This window comes from Sphaerodactylus townsendi, linkage group LG12, assembly GCF_021028975.2.
Source record: "Sphaerodactylus townsendi isolate TG3544 linkage group LG12, MPM_Stown_v2.3, whole genome shotgun sequence".
In the NCBI taxonomy this organism is placed as follows: domain Eukaryota; kingdom Metazoa; phylum Chordata; class Lepidosauria; order Squamata; family Sphaerodactylidae; genus Sphaerodactylus; species Sphaerodactylus townsendi.
Window position 1 is genome coordinate 7,078,423 of NC_059436.1, and position 16,908 is coordinate 7,095,330.

General features: G+C 40.3%; 1 protein-coding gene across 2 annotated transcripts in view; it reads right to left on the reverse strand.

Moving 5' to 3' along the window:
* The window catches only part of UNC5D (unc-5 netrin receptor D), a 387,521-nt gene that overhangs the window by 56,606 nt on the left and 314,007 nt on the right, over positions 1-16,908 (reverse strand). For both annotated transcript variants that reach the window (XM_048512818.1, XM_048512817.1), the window contains one exon: positions 4,110-4,487. In XM_048512818.1, the coding sequence (XP_048368775.1) occupies positions 4,110-4,487 (378 nt within the window). The remainder of the gene's footprint in view (positions 1-4,109; positions 4,488-16,908) is intronic.

Here is a 16,908-nt window from a genome sequence, read left to right on the forward strand (position 1 = left end):
TGGCAGTGGGACTGAAACTGAAGTAAGCAAATAAGTAAAAAGAGAAACTTTCCCAACAAGAAAGAACATAGAAGTTAGAAAACTCTCTGGAAATGCGTCAAGAAATTATTTTTAAAACTTTTAATTATTTATTTATTATTTATTTTTTTATTTGCTCGCTTCTGCGAAATTTGAATTTATGCAGAGTGGCATGTAAATTTTCTGTTTGCAAACATAGACCCTTTCTGCACATGAAGAATAATGCACTTTCAATCCACTTTCACAATTGTTTGAAAGTGGATTTTGCTATTCTGCATAGTAAAATCCAGCTGCAAAATGCACTGAAAGAATATTGAAATTGTATTATTCTGCAGGTGTGGAAAGGGTTTCAGTTTCCTCCCATAACTGGCATTTATGGTGAGCCACAGATAACAATGAAAGAGCGAGCTGTTTGATAATTGTTGCATTCCCACAGTTTGAGGGAACTGTGGCATGCACAAAGGCCAAAGTGTCTTTCTCAATTAGCCACTGCCTGTAATTTATAAGAACAATTTCACCATTACAGTACGCTGTACATTTATTCTGAAAATCCAGTTCCCTGCATTGTTCTCTGTGCAAGCGATCGACACTTCGTTGCACGTAGCCTTTTCACTCGCAAGAAAAACCATGAGTCAACAGTAATGACTGAGTGGTATGGGCAACCAGCGCCTTCAAAAGAGAAGCGTGATTTCTGAAATCAAAGCAAATCCATAACAGTCAGATACTCAAGGGCCAACTTCCCTTTTTTGACATGCTGCTCAAGCAGTGGGTCTTTAAGAAGAAGAGAAAGGAACACCCGCTACCCCAACTGCTTTTTATTTCGCACGACGACAGAGCGGTTTGGTTTGAGATTAATATTATTTTGCATATAAAAATGAATCTGAGAATCACCATCATTTTCTTAAAACCTTCAGACTGCTCTTTGATCACAGAAAGCTGTTCAGCTTAAAGTCTTATTCAAGATGATACCATCAGCCTGCTGCTCCTGGGACTCTCCACCAAGAAATGTAAATCCTTCTCTTGTCACTATTTGTTAATCTAGTACAGACCTTACCCGTAAGGATCATTTTAAAAAATCCCTTCTACTTCTTACCTCACCTGCATTTTATCCTCTCTCTATGATAGAAGTTACATTTAGTGAGAATGGCTGGCCCGAGATCACCTACAGTGGCATCGTATTGAAACCTTTTGCTGTCAAAGGCCACTGATTTCATTGGATTTCAAAGGGTGTAGTTCTGGAAAGATGGCACCATAAGTGAGCTTCAGGACTAATTTGGGACCTGAAGCCTGTCGAGTCGCAGACAACTTATGGCAGGGGAGGCCAACCTATGGAACTCCAGATGTTCATGGACTACAATTCCCATCAGCCCCTGCCAGCATGGCCAACTGGCCATGATGGGGCTGATGGGAATTGTAGCCCATGAACATCTGGAGTGCCATAGGTTGGCCTCCCCGACTTACGGCAACCTCATTGGGTTTTCAAGGCATGAGACATTCGGTGGTGGTTTGCCACTGAATGCCTCTGTGTGGCAACCCTAGACTTCCTTAGTTGGTCTCCCACCCAAATACTGACCACTGCTTACCCTGCTGGGTTTCTAAGAATATTAAGGACAGTGTCTGGATGACCCAGATTCAAACCTCATTCATGCTATGGAAGCTCACTGGATGACCTTGGTACAGTGATACTATTTCAGCCCAACCTACATCAAAGGGTTGTTGTGAGGATAAAATGGAGAAGAAAAATGTAAGCTACTCTGAGTCCCCTTTTGGGAGAAAGTTGAGGGCACAAACAGATTCATTCAATAAGGAAATAACAAAAGAGCGAGATGGGAATGGCAAAGAAGCATAATGAATTCTTTTCATCAGAAGCCCCATTCAGATAATTGGTTTTGGCACACCAATCACATGTAACAGCAATGCAGTCTCCCTATAACCCACCCAACATGTGGGGTCACTTTTTTGTGTGGATAAGGGTGCACACTCAGGTTTGAGGGTACTCCTTCATGTGTATTGAGATTTATGCTTTTAAAAGACTTTTCTTGCCTTTTTATTGTGTGTTTGTTTTGGTTTTTCCTCTTTCTATGTGTTTGCAAAGTCAATAAAAAAATATTCCCTAAAGTCCTTGGAGGATAAATGTAATTTTAAATGGTGACAGATCCCATTGCATTAGGCTCTCGGCCTCCTTATGGGGCATTCAGAAGACAGCAAAGGCAATACTTTGAGGGGGGGGGGGGAAAGAATCCAGGAAATTACAGTCCTGTCAGTCTAACATTTGCTGTGCATAAACTGGTGTATGTACTACTTGAGAAGTATAATCAACTTTGGGAATTGCTATCATTCATTGTGATAGCTTCGTTGCCTAAATGTAGTCAAACCATCTATCAAGCCCAGATATTTCTCATCTTATAATCACTTCTGCTACACTCTTGGCTTTCTGAATTAAGGCATTCATTTGCAACTTCCAGCATTCCACAGTAAAACTCAGCATCTGTTCCAAATGTAAATATCCTACAGTGAACTATTATGTACCTAGGGGCATAGGAAAATAATGTCATGGTACATTTTGGATTTCTCAAAAATGCTTGATGTCCGTAAGGTGGGGAGGGGCTTGAACTACATATTAATATACATGTCTTATAAATTAAAAAGCCCCCTATAGCCATTTGGTTATTATTATTATTTTTAAAAAGGTTACAGAGAACAAAGAGCAAGCCTGTGTTCTGGCATTTTAAACACACTGTGCTCAAACTGGCAGAGGCATGCCTGGGTACACAGATCCAGAACTGTCAAATGAAATCAAACTCTTGGCTACCACAACTCCCCAAAGAATGAAGGGACTGGAATCCAAAAGGAACATAATTTGGTGTCAGCCTGACATAATGCCAGTTGTGTGTTTCATTTAATGCTTCAAAGGAATGAGTACTGGTAATTGCAGTCCCTGTGCCGCCATGTCATTCTGGTACGTTTATGTAAGAACGTATTCCCGTCCTTATTCAATGTTTAGGATTTCTGACTATTAATCCTAAATAAAAATATTTTTAAAAAATCAAGAAATCCAAAAGCGTTTTTTTTAATTTCAGATGACCCCCCCAAAGGATTGACAATTTTAACTTGTAAAAGACCGCCAGTGAATAAATTCCTGAGGAGTAATAGTTTAATCCCCCTCTAGGATGCACACCTTAATGTTAAGAACATAAGAACATAAGAACAAGCCAGCTGGATCAGACCAAAGTCCATCTAGTCCAGCTCTCTGCTACTCGCAGTGGCCCACCAGGTGCCTTTGGGAGCTCACATGCAGGATGTGAAAGCAATGGCCTTCTGCAGCTGTTGCTCCCGATCACCTGGTCTGTTGAGGCATTTGCAATCTCAGATCAAGGAGGATCAAGATTGGTAGCCATAAATCGACTTCTCCTCCATAAATCTGTCCAAGACCCTTTTAAAGCTATCCAGGTTAGTGGCCATCATCACCTCCTGTGGCAGCATATTCCACACATGTTTTAAGGGGGACTGTGTGTGCCAGCAAAGCTGAGAGCAATACTGAAAAGCATTTAGATTCTGTGAAGAGGCGAAGAGGGCACAATGGCCACATCAGCAGAAGAAAACCGACAGTTCCAACAGGAATGGGAGAGAAGGAATCCCACTGGGAAGTAGTAGTAATGGACGATGACACTGGTGGAGGATCAAACATAGACAACGGCAGTGACCTTTCAGCTAGCTCTGGTTAGTACAGTGTTGAAGAAGTCAGTGGTAAACCATTTCTAATCATGCCACCCATTGAAAATCGATGTTGAGACTATCAAAAACAAAGAAAAGATGTAATGCTAGAAGACAGAACAATGCCAGGTACAACTGCTTCACCTTCAGACTTGTTTACTATGTACAATGTGTGCCATAGCCCACACAATATCTTTACCAAGTTGTCAGCTAGTAACAATTACTTGTGGACAAGCAAGAGTTCATCTGTGTCACAGTCTCCTCTGAGAGAACTTACATGCCTTGTTATTATATCACATTTTAACTCAAAGTGGCATTGTTGCACTAGGTCTTACTCATGCTGGGTTTTTTTAAAGTCACATTATGCAGTGACCTACCTGTGTTGGGGATTCCCAGACGTCCTCCCAGGTGGCCAAATACTCCAACAGCCCTCATTTCACTTCTTTTGGAGAGTGATGAGAGATTCTGAATGTATGCAGCTTTATTCTTTGCATGCAAAGTATTGAAGGTTCTGTTACCATCATGTGGAAATGTCCCAGAATGTGATTTCCCGTGGTATTCGGATCGCTCAGTCACCCCCAGTGAAACCATAAACGAACTCTGTACTTTGACTTTAATATCAGACAGAGGGTTGAAAAGGGATGATTCGGTCATCAGCTCCTTGTCGATGGGGTCTTGAAGGCAGATGGGTCCACTGTAGGTTCTACTCACGGTCAGATCAGGCTGCATGGATGAGTTCAAAAGCAAGGAGTTACCTGATGGAAGGAAAATCAATCAGGCAGTTGGTTACCATTTTAGATACAACAGGAAGTGCTGTGAGCATAGCTGTTTATAGAACTGCCATGACCTACTTTTCGCTGAGGTGGTACACCTAGCTCTGGACTGTAGTACTTTATATGGTGAGTATGAATTCACAGTGGTCTTCCATTAAAATTGACAATTTGGATTTCGGAAATTCTTGGAATTGGGAAATTTGGAAGTGGAGAGCAGGGTTTGCGGAGGGGAGGGACTTCAGTGCCACAGAGGCCAAACTCCAAGGAAGCCATTTTCTTCAGGAATTTCTGTGGTTTGGAGATCAGCTATAATTCCAGGAGATTTCCAGGCCCACTTGGATGTTGGCAACCCTATCTTCCTTATAACAATATCTTCCATATAGAAATCTAGACATATTGCAGAAAACTTCTATTCTATTTTTCTTCTGTAGTTTTCTAGGTGCAGGTGATCTGTTTTTAACAGAGGTACATTCAGTCATGGTACAGGCCAGACACATATCTGAAATGGTACAGGCCAGACACATATTTACTGCCTCTGTTGAGAACTAGGTACAGAAGGGGACAGGAAAATTTAGCTTGAATAACTGAAGGGGACTTGATAGACAAGGTAACACCTCTCTGTCTAGCAGCATCTAGCTAATTTTAGACGACTAAGAAATAAAGAGCCAAGTATGAATAGTATTTATTATTAATGATGTTCAGAACTGTAATCACAACAGCAAAATTAAATGGCTATTTTAATTACATATAATGAATAATAAAGTGCCCAACAAGATCCTTTCCACTGAATAATGCCAACACTTGTGTTTGGTTTTGCAGTTCAAAATAGGTGCTCTTTACAGAGGGTAAAAGTACCTAAATGTACAGTGCAAAATGAAATATGGCACTTGGAAAGGAGAACAGTTCAGGCATGGATGGGTTTCCCCATGATAAGTATGACAAGGGATCATGTTTATTGCAAGGTATGAGTTTCACTACCCTGATCTGGATACTCCAGACTAGCCTGATATTACTAGCTCTTGGAAGGTAAGCAGAATTGACCCAGGATATTACTTGGATGGGAAACCACCAAGCAAGTCTGGGACTGCTCCACAGAGGCAGGCAATGATAAACCACATTTGATTTGACCCTTCTTTTGAAAACCCACAAGGTTGTCTCAAGTTGGCTGTGATCTGACAACTTTCTACCACATGAGTTTGATTGATAGGTGCCCCCAGGGTGTGGATATCACCACAACTATTTAAATTGGGGGTCAGGGCTTTTTGCTACAATCCTCACGCCTGTCACAATGTGGGTTGCTCCATAAGTAGACAGACAGTAGGATGCTATACATAACAAAGCAGGGAGGAGATGCCTTTATGTGACTGACAAGTCTGAATGTTCCCTTTAATGGAAAAGATAAGGGTCCAGTGAGGGTGTATGGGGACATGAAACATTAAGTGGACCCAAAATACCTGGGTCCTGACCTGGCACCCTGACCTGGATGGCCCAGGCTAGCTTGATCTCAATAGATCTTAGAAGCTTACTAGGGTTGTCCCTAGTTAGTATTTGGTTGGGAGATCACCAAGGAAGTCCTGCATTTATATCATGCCTTTCTGCCCAACCAGGATCACCAAGGTGAAAAACAAATAAAACAAGTATAATACAGATGCAGAATGAACTGTACAGCTGAAGAAGATGAGGTGTTGGATTACATTTCTGTATGTCAGCCTTCATTATGGAAAACAAACACACAAACACACACACACACAACTTCCTGCAAATCGAATAAGAAACAGAATGGTCCACAAGCTGTCTCTCAAATGTCCTAATTTTCCCTTTATAGAAGAGCATTCGAAACAATAATCTTTCCCTTTCTTTTCTACAGTCTGCTACCTTATTCTGCTACCTTATTTTACTGCACATGTAAGCCAAACTGATTTCAACATTGCCAACAGGAAAGGGGAAGGAATCTTTCATTTTTATTCTACCTTCCTTCAAGTCAGACAGATAGTAACCTGTATAAAGCTATGTAATGAGTAGGGATGTGTACGCAGGTATAGCTGAGTCAAAGTAATACCAGAAAAATACTTTACCAATATTTGGGGGGGTATTTTTAAATCCAAAATCACATTAGAAAATCTCCCAGCAAAGCTGGTTATTCCAAACCAGAATAAACCTGAAAAAATAGGTTTTATTCAGGATTTTGGGATATCTGCTGGTAATGGTGTTCAAACTTGTATTCCCCACCCCCACCTTTGAAGATTTCCCAAGCAACAAGAGGGAGGGAGGATAAAGCATTTGCTTGACATCGTTCAGCTGTGCTTCTCTGGGTTGACGCTGGTACTGTTGAACTTGCAAAACGTCTCCTTGCCTAACATTTTTATGCTGGACTTCTGTGGATTGCCATTTGTTCCGCTGCATCAAAAATACCATTATTTTCCAGTTCCAAGACACCCAAATCCTGTACAAATTATTTTTTAAAAATACATATCTGAAGTGATGAGTTGTTTCTAGCTATACATCTATTAACAGACTTGAGAAACAAAACCTGTTCATAAATACGGTCTACTCGCATGAACAGCATAACTGAGACATTTGACTCTCCAAAGACTGAACAGCATTTTAATACAAATACATTTGGTGCTGCAAATGTACTAGAAATGACGCAGATGATACTCATTTTGCCCAAACACAGAAAAATACCGGGCTATGATTATCAATATTATTTATGAAATCACCATGATTACTCAAAGGAATGATCCAAAACAACTTTGATTGGGTATTTGTCCTGGTATGTATATCTGGGATAGGTTGCTATGTGGGCATTTTTTGGCAACAAAAATTATATGTTAAGCACTGCAAATAAAATAAAAAAATCTTGGATAATCAACTATACAGAAAACAAACAAATCTTGTATATTGCTGAGATGGATAAAACTAACATACACCAGTAAAGCTCAAGACATGGAAAAAGACAGTGACTTATTTTCAGATAGAACACAAGGTGGCTAATTATTGGAACAGATTATGCAGCCTGATGTTTCTCATATATTTAACATTTAGCAAATGGATATTTAGTGCACATGCCATATATGATTTTTAAAGGAAACAATTCCACAATTATGGCTTGTGAAAAGAGATCCAGGAAGAAAACATTACTGCCTTGGTTGCCATTACGTTTTAAAAATTGATTCAGAAACATACATTTTGTCCCATTTTCACAATTTATCTACTGCTGAGGCCTCTGCTTTTTTTTTTTGATATGGAAATAGATCTTTAGAAAGGGTCCAACGTGGTTGAAGATGATGGGCCATTAAAATTCAGAGAGTGACTGTTCGGACCTATTGAACTCATGTCAGTCCTAGAGAGGCAATAACATTGGATCTCGACTGTGAAATGAAATAGCTAACAGTACAATCCTATGCAAAGTTATTCCAGTGTAAGCCCACTGAAATCTCCTTTAAGATACATTGCTTTTGGGAGACAAGGTTGAGGTCTAAGAAGCAACACATCGCCCTTTTTCATTCCCTTGCAGAACTGACATCCAAACTAGGCACACTGTGAACTTTGACATGAACATGAGTACCACATGAAGACACGTTGCTGGAACTCTGATCTGATTGCCTCAGTGGTCACTGTTAAAGTTCAAGTTGAACAGCTTTCAATCTGCAGGTCAGTTATTTGGTCCTTGCCTTTAATATTGTCTTCCTCTGAAATAACTTTAGCAGTCACTACTACTTTTTTTTTAAGTAACACTTTGAAATTGCTGCTATGCACCATTTCTGAGACAAGGCAATATTTTTGGTGTCACGCTACAACAGCATAGGTAAGATCAAACTGTAAACATAAATTACAGCCATGAGAGAGGGGGAAAGGAACACAATGAGCAGACACCAAAGGCATTCAAAGGCACCTAAATAGAAAGTCTCAATTCAAATAAATGCTTTTTTTCTTTTAACTGTATGCTTTTTGGCAGTCTGACTCAGGGAAGGGAATACCTGCTATGATAAAATACTATAATCAGAGAACTAACTGCATTTATTTATACTGGGGAAGTATGCCTTCCTGTTTCTTTTTTACTTCGAGAAGATTAGTACAATTATGCTATAATGCAGAATACTGCTTGATAACAAAAACAAAAGGAATGGGTAATAGCACCAAATTAATTTTTTAAAAAATGTTGACTGTGGCAAGTAGTTCAAATAAAGGCTGACAACTCACACTATACTTTCTAACACATGTAAGAAAACATCAAGATAAACGAGTGCATCTAAACTGGTTTGGAATAATCCAAACAGCTTGCCAAATGTTCTGCTCCTTGCTCGTAATGTCAAGCAGGATGCAAGCCAGACTAGCAGGTACTGAAGTATCTGGGGTTCAGATCCATAATTCTGGGCAACACAAGCACAAAGATACTCCTCCAAGGCCTACACAAAGGGAAATATTTATGTACCCACCCATACTTTTCTTTTCCATAAACAAGAACAGGAATCACAGCTAGATTCTTTATTCTGCAATAATCAGAATAGAATGCCAACAACTTCCTCGGCTTTGCTATGAACTCACTGTTGAGGGAAATAACCATAAAAACAGAGGTGAGCCTCCTATCTGAGCACTGGGATTTCATTGCTCAATAGCAGTATTCACCATGAAGTCGAATAATTGAATGGTACCATGCTGGATAGCTGTTCCTCTTCTCTTTCTTGTCAGTGTGATATATGAAATTACCACTTAGAAGCAAAACCAGCACAGACTAAGCAGCGCCTGTGCTTATACAATCTGTCGTCCTGAAAACCATGCAGCTGAAAATTACTTTTCACATGTTAATCACAGGTGAAATCAAAAGCCCTGACGACCAGTGCTGCAGAGCCTGTTAGAATAACATCCAGACAATAAATGATCCAAGGACGATATAACTCAGTAGTTGATATTAAAATTTCTCAGCTACACACTACCAAAGAGAAGGGGGCAGGGATTTGTCTTGCCTGCAATAGAAGTGGTTTGACTAGGGTAGCCATGTTTCAGGCTTTGGACCAGAGATTTGGAGTTTGTTCTATGATCTTCAAGGCTGCAGGTGGAAACACTGGGGCTATCAACTAGTCCACACACCAGACTGCTTCTTCTAAAACACTGTGGATGTTTCCTGGGGTAAATGCTGTCATGTAAACTGGACATGGAATGCAATAATCTGCCACTGTCAGCTCAGTAACAATTCACATACACTTCATTTCCATGTTATTTTTAATTACTTGGAATTGTATGAAATAAATTGTCTATCTGGCTGCTATGGGTTTTCTAGCCTGCATCTATTGCTGGCATCTATGGCTTACAAAAATGTTTTTTGCTGGAATGTTTCCAAGCCAGTATCCCTCACAGAGCAAACATACTTGAAATGTTCTTTCTTCCCCATCAAAACATCAGGCCGCTATCCATGCCCACTGTGTGGTTGCTCCACCATATTTTTTGTCCATCACCTTGGTGCTTCACCCTTCTCCTCTTAATTTCTAGTTTCTTGCCTTTTTCCTGGCCACGCAGGAAAGCATGGATGTCCAGAGATGTCAGTATGGCTGCAGGGGTAGTCTGTGGCCAGCTGCGTTGCCATGTAGCAGAGATAGCATGGTAAACAAACAACAGATGCGCCTCCATGCAAAGGCACATCAGACAGCTGTGTTGGCTTCGGGGTTGCCCACATGGAGGCATGCAAACAGCCTGGGGCTGCACTGGGCTCATGTACCCCAACTGCACCCCATGTTTATTGGCCCATGCGGAAAGGGCCTATGAATCATTGTTGTAGCACTGTAGCACATGTGTGAAAAAAGCAAAAAAAATGGCGCCCAGCAAGCAGCATTTGAAGGAGGAGAGTGCAGATGTACTTCACTGTACTAAAACACACTGTGGTTGTAGTAAAACACATAATGACAGGATTTTAAAAAACCTTGGAAATTGGGTATGCGTGGTGTGCGGAAAAAAGCCGTTTTCAGGTTATTTTGTTCTTTAGAAAATTTGTATACTCCTAAAAAAGACAATCTTGATATTTTGACACCCAGAAAGGACTGTGGGTATTCAGATGGAGAGAGGTACAGTTTTCTTTCAGAGAACTGATACCGACTCCTTCTTGGCACATTGCCTTGAACAGATTACTAAGTTTATCCATTTGCATTCAACCATCTTTTGTTGAGACAGTATGGATAATTTCTTCTGCATTATCACTTTAGGGAAAGAGTGAGAATTTTCTCCACATGCTTTATGTGGAGGAGAAAACAATTTCATTAGATTTTCCGCAATGGCTTTATCTCTTTGCCAACACTTCTTTTGTGCTTTCATACTCCTAATACACACATAGGCACGCACGCGCACACACACACACACACACACATATTTCTATTTGAGATATATGTATACTTTCTTATCTGTAGCTAATTTCTTCAATTCCCATTTGGACCGCCCTCATTATAGATTACAATTAACTCATCTGAGTTTACGTTTTTCCCTGATCCTCATTTAGTCATGATTTTTCACTTTTTAATAATACTGTATTGGGGAATTATGCAGGGGAAGCAGGCTGAAATCTTATAATGGGATATCTTTAGCCCAGTGAGCACAGAGAAAATTGAAGAATTGGAAGACCTAGATTTTCAAGAGGGGTATTGATTTTTTTTCTTAAGGCCCTCATTTTTCAGTGTCTTAGTACTTGGAAAAATCTTAAATGGGCGACTAGCATTTAAAAAGTACTGAAAATATGTCCTAATATCTAGGACACACTCAGGTAATCCATACTAAACAACCTACCTCTCCCCTCAAATAATTAAACTAAATGTATAGAATACTGACCAGGAGGCTTAGTAACATTTATATCTCAAGGAATTGCCTCAACTGAACTTGATGTGTGTGAAACCAACTATGCAGGAAGGTATCAGAATACTGTGATAATAACAAAAAAGTTTTATCCTAGTGAATGTTTACTCCCCTCCCCCAAGAAATGGGCTAGTAGCTAATGACAGTGATTGGAGAAGACTGTCAAATTTTATAGGTGACTTAGAAGCCAAGCACCCCCAGTCAGAGTTAGTAGTGGCGGGGGATTTTAACGCCAGGGTAGGAAACGATCCCATCCAATTATGCTCCCAAGAAGATCAGATCAAGAACTCCTTCAGCTACATTTTACACCATATGCAAGGAGATCTAAGGATCTTAATTCCAACTTCATTGGCTCCATTTAGCCAAATTCACCTTCTACACAACATATATTTGGCTAAAATGATTAAATAAAAGTTTCCCAAATTCAGGTGGAATTCCACTTTATCTCTTCTCATGGTGCAGCTGCATTAGACTATAGTATACTCGTGGTTCCACACTTGTTAGCCAGTCTCCAAGCCTTTAGGATAGGGGATTCTATGATCAGCTTATCACCTCCCACTCATCCCTCCCCAGAGACCTCTACTGCCATAGTTTCAAAACCATAAGGTAATTAGCATCGACTCTTACAATAAGATGGTCAATCCAAACATGTAATAAAACCCAAGGAAGCGCTAAGCAATACCACCTCGCAAGTCTTTAGGCTTCAGTAGTTAATGCAGATAATGTTAGTAACAGTATAGGAAACTAAGTGAAAATCTTGTCACATATTTGGTGTCCCTTTTAGGGGGAACCAAGAAGGCGAAGGGGAATCTCAAAGGGCAGAGATTGGTTTCAATAATTGAGTGTAAATATTTGAATCATCAGATCCGGATCATAAATAGATTTAAGGCCCTCCAAATTTCACCTCCTGAATCTCCTGAATTGTTCAGTCTCAAAACAGACTTTTACGAACCCTCATTAAAATAAAACGCCAAGAGTCAATACAGCGCAACTGGGAGCAACTACTACATGCCACCCCATCCAAAACAATTCTGGCAACTAATAAATAGGGGTATGTGTCAAAATCTCCCAATAGCAGCTGACATCACTCCTTCATTATGGCAAAAACACTACTCTGGAATTCTCTTATACCCCACCAAGAGATTGACCAAAGATCAAGCTTAATAGTCTATATGCAGGATTTGCCTGAATGGGCCCCAGTTAACAGGTAAGTAAGAGGTTATTGAATTAATTCTACTCAACCAAAGTCTGGGAAAGCAGCTGGCCATTCTGATATCATTGTAGTAGAGATGTTAAAACTGATCCAGACTGGTGGGCTCCAGTGCTGGTCTCATTATTTACATGCATCAACAAATCTTTAATGATTCCCAAGGATCCGGCTAAAGGCTTATCAAGAAAATTCTACAAAAAAGGAGACCCCCAGTGTCCCTCTAAATTATAGGCCTATCAGCCTTTATCTATCGTAGGTAAATTGTATGCTAATTATTTACTGAAAAAATTAAAGAGCTGACAGACCAACAATTCAGCCACTGGCCCAGAGCAAATCGGGTTTCGCAGGTAATTCCAATTCCAGATCACTGTCTAATTCCTCCAACATCTTGCAGCAAATATCAGAAGTACTGCTGAAAAGCAAGCTTTATGCTGCTTTTCTAGATTTGAAGGCCTTGACCTCGGTAGATAGGGAACTGTTATGGTATAAAATTAAAATCCTTAAACATGGAACAGAGACTTTAGGCTCTACTCAAAGTTGCCCATTGAATAATACAACTTGCCAAATAAGAACTCCAAGAGATGGCACTGCTAACAGAATCAATTAAGGTTAATAGTTAATGTTCATGTCAGTCTAATTGCACCCAGTCTATTTTGTCTATTTCCTTCATGACTTCCTGCAACCTTAACCAAAATCGATGGCCATCCACCCACGCTGGTCTCTACATATATCTACCTGCTCTATGCAGGACACGCTGTCTTTATCTTCCCAAAGTAGGCTTAAAACGCTTCTACTTCAAACTGTTAGATTATTGTCATGTAAATAAGCTGACGCTTCACCATGACAAGTCAAAAAAAGTTATGATCTTTGCAAAATCTAGGCGAATACAGCTGGAAAGCGGAACAACCATGTCCTAGAGCAAGTAACAATGATATCTAGGTTCTATTCAGCTACAACCTATCTTGGTCCCCCCCACAGCAAACAAGTAGAGAACAAAGCAAGGTGAACGCCAGCCATTCTTCATTTTTTTTTTTTTTCTATTCTAAAGGGACACCACTTGTCCCCAGCTGCACTGAAAATCTCTAATGCAAAGATAATCCCTCAGCTATTATAATGGAGCCCCACATGGATTACCCAAACAAATCACCTTTTTTGAGTCAGGGTACAGGTATACTTTTTTATGAAGAATTTTAGGGTCACCAAGGTGTGTCCCTATGACACCCTACTTAGAGAAATCCGACAAAAATAGCATGGAATTGATGGCATGGACAAGAACATTTAAGCACTGGACCCAAATTCATTTTGGAGCCCAAAACCAATAGCTTTTATACATCAACCTATCAGAATTCAGCTCGTAAAATGGTTATTGGACATAGATAAGAAACTTAACAAATACAATTTTAGACGAAGCTGACCAGTCTAACCATGTCTGCCATCAGAATTCAAACAACCAAACGTCACCGAAAGAGAGAAACTTCTGGGAATGGTGCAGGAGGGGGGGAAAGCTGCTCTCCACAGGTCTTTGGGAATTGGTCCCATCAGACCATTGTGCCAACTATTTGTACATTTTGTGTGCAACCTTCAAAACATCGTGAGAGCATACACTTTGGCCTGCTTTTAACTCTGCCTAACGCTATGACTCTGTAGAAGTACCAAACACCTACAGAACAGGTTATGCCAGTGTAATATGGGCTGCTATTGAGACTGTTCAACATGTACCTATTGGAATGTCCACGTAATGGTGTCAGCATTTATATAGCATCTGTCCATTGACAGAGCTCAAAACGATGTTAGGCTACCATCTGTTTATGAATTTTTTCACTCAACGGTTCCTGATCTTGTATGTGAGAATGTTGTAAGTTTTTTTTGATGAACTATTTGGTATAGCTTAACATTGCCTACATAGTAGCAATGGCTAAATTATTTTATGTGTGCATGAATGTTGTGAATGTTCAACGCTGTTTTAATGTATTTTAATATTTGAATGTCTCAGTTAGTAGATAAATGCACCTTTTTACTAACTCTGTAATTTATAATGCCAATAAAGGCTTTGGAATTGAATACTGACCACCTCAGATGGTCTGCTCCAGATATAGCAGCCAATTAGTATTTCCTCAACACTACTAACAAATATAGGGGTGTGTATTATAGCTCCTCTCATTTTGTTACTAGTTTTATTCAAACACCTGTCTGATTTCTCTCAGTCTTTTCTTAATGGATCAGAACTTTCCTTTAACTGGAGATCTCTGTAGCTGTGTCCTAAGTCAGACATGATCCCAGAGACCTACGTTTAAAACCCCAGATGAGTAATTGAATTGCAAAAAATCAGTGATAGGAAGGTGGATCTGGGTTGGGGTTGCAATGATGAGAAAGAGTGGATTTAGCTCCCCCCCCCCCCAACATAGTGCAGAAGGGAAAAAAAGAAGAATCTGGGTAGCTATTAACTCATCAGCTTGACATCTATACCTGGAAAAACTTCAAAACAAATAATTGAATAGTCAGTCCTAGAGCATTTAGCAAGAGTAGCTGTGATTACTAAAAGCGAGCATGGGTTACTCAAGAACAACTCATGTCAGACTAACCTTATCTCCTTGTTTGAGAAGTTACTCACTTTCTGGGAATGCTGCAAACATAGTTTGGCTTGGTTTTGGTAAGGTTTTTGATTAGGTTCCACATAATATTCTTATTGACAAGTTGGTAAAATATAGTTTGAATCCTATTGTTGCTAGGTGGATCTGTAACTGGTTGACAGTTTGCACCCAAATAATGCCTGTTAATGGTTTCTCATCCTTTTGTAAAGGAGTGACAAACTAGGAGCTTCGGGGATCTGTCCTGGGACCTGTGTTGCTCAATATATTTGGATTTGGATGAGGGAATAGAAGGGATCCTTAATAAATGTCCAGATGATACTAAATTGGGAGGGGTAGCAAATATGGTAGACGACAGTCAGGTTACAGGATGCTCTTGATAGGCTAGGAAACTGGGCTAAAACTAATACTATACACTGCGCATGAGTCAGCAGTGTCATGCAGTAGCTAAAAGGCAAATGTGATTTTGGGCTGTATAGACATAAGTATAGTGTCCAGATCACGCAAAGTGATGGTACCATTTACTTTGCTCTTGTTAGAGTGGACCTATTGTGTTCAGTTTTGGGCACTGCAATTTAAGAAGGATGTAGCCGAGCTGGAAGATCTGCAGAGGAAGGCAACAAATATGGTGAGGGGTCTGGAGACCAAGTTCCATGAAGAAAGCTTGAAGGAGTTTGGTATGTTTAGCCTGGAGAGAAGACAGCTGAAAGATGATATAATAACCATCTTCAAGTACTTGGAGGGCTGTCATATAGAGGATGACATGTAATTGTTTTCTGCTGCCCCAGAAAGTCGGGCCAGAATCCATGGGTAGAAATTAAATCAAAAGAGTTTTCAAATAAACATAAGGAAGAACTTCCTGACAGAGCATTTCACCCATGGGAGAGGCTTCGTCAGGAGGAGGCAGGATCTTCTTCTTTAGAGCTTTTAAAGCAGAGGCTTGATGGCCATCTGACAGTAATGCTGATTCTGCAAACTCAGGCAGATCATGAGAGGGAGGGCAGGGAAATGTTGTGCCAGTGCTGCCCTTCCTTACATGGCCAGGGTAATGCCAATTGCCACTTTGGGGTCAGGAAGCAATCTTACTCCAGGTTAGTTTGGTCAGGTATCCCAGAGGTTTTTTTTCTTTTTCTTTTGCTACTAAGATGCCTACGTCATCTAGGCATGGAACGGGGGGGGATGCGGGGAGGTCGTTGTGAATGTCCTGCATTGTGTAGAGGGTTGATGACCTAGGGTAGGACTTTCCAATTCTATTATTCCTGCCCGCCCACCCCCGCCCACTGGGCTGCTTTTAGCCTAGCCTGCTTCCCCCTTCTATTTATTAAAGGGAGAAGGCAAGTACAAAGTATGGCTTTGCTAATGAGATTTGAAAGCAACTGCAGAATCTGGAGAATATGAACTTTAGGGAAAATCCATATATTTATTGCCTTCATTTATAGTCACCTTTTCTCACTCAGATTCAAGGCAAATTACAAAATATTATTACAATCCTATTACAGGTATATTCTGGAAGGAACCCAAGGCAGCCTACATGGATTTATATTCTGGAAGGAACCCAAGGCAGCCTACACGGATTTTTTCTACATTTTAATCCTCATATCACTGTATGAGAGTTGTCAAACTCAAAGGAAGTAAGTTCCATCATGGAGCAGAAATTTGAACTAAGATTTCCCTGTTCCAGGTTGTCCTTGGGGTCCCAACTGGTCCTCAAGCATAGCCTGAAGGTCACCCTAAACAGAACACACATCCACAGTCTTTGGATCTGAAG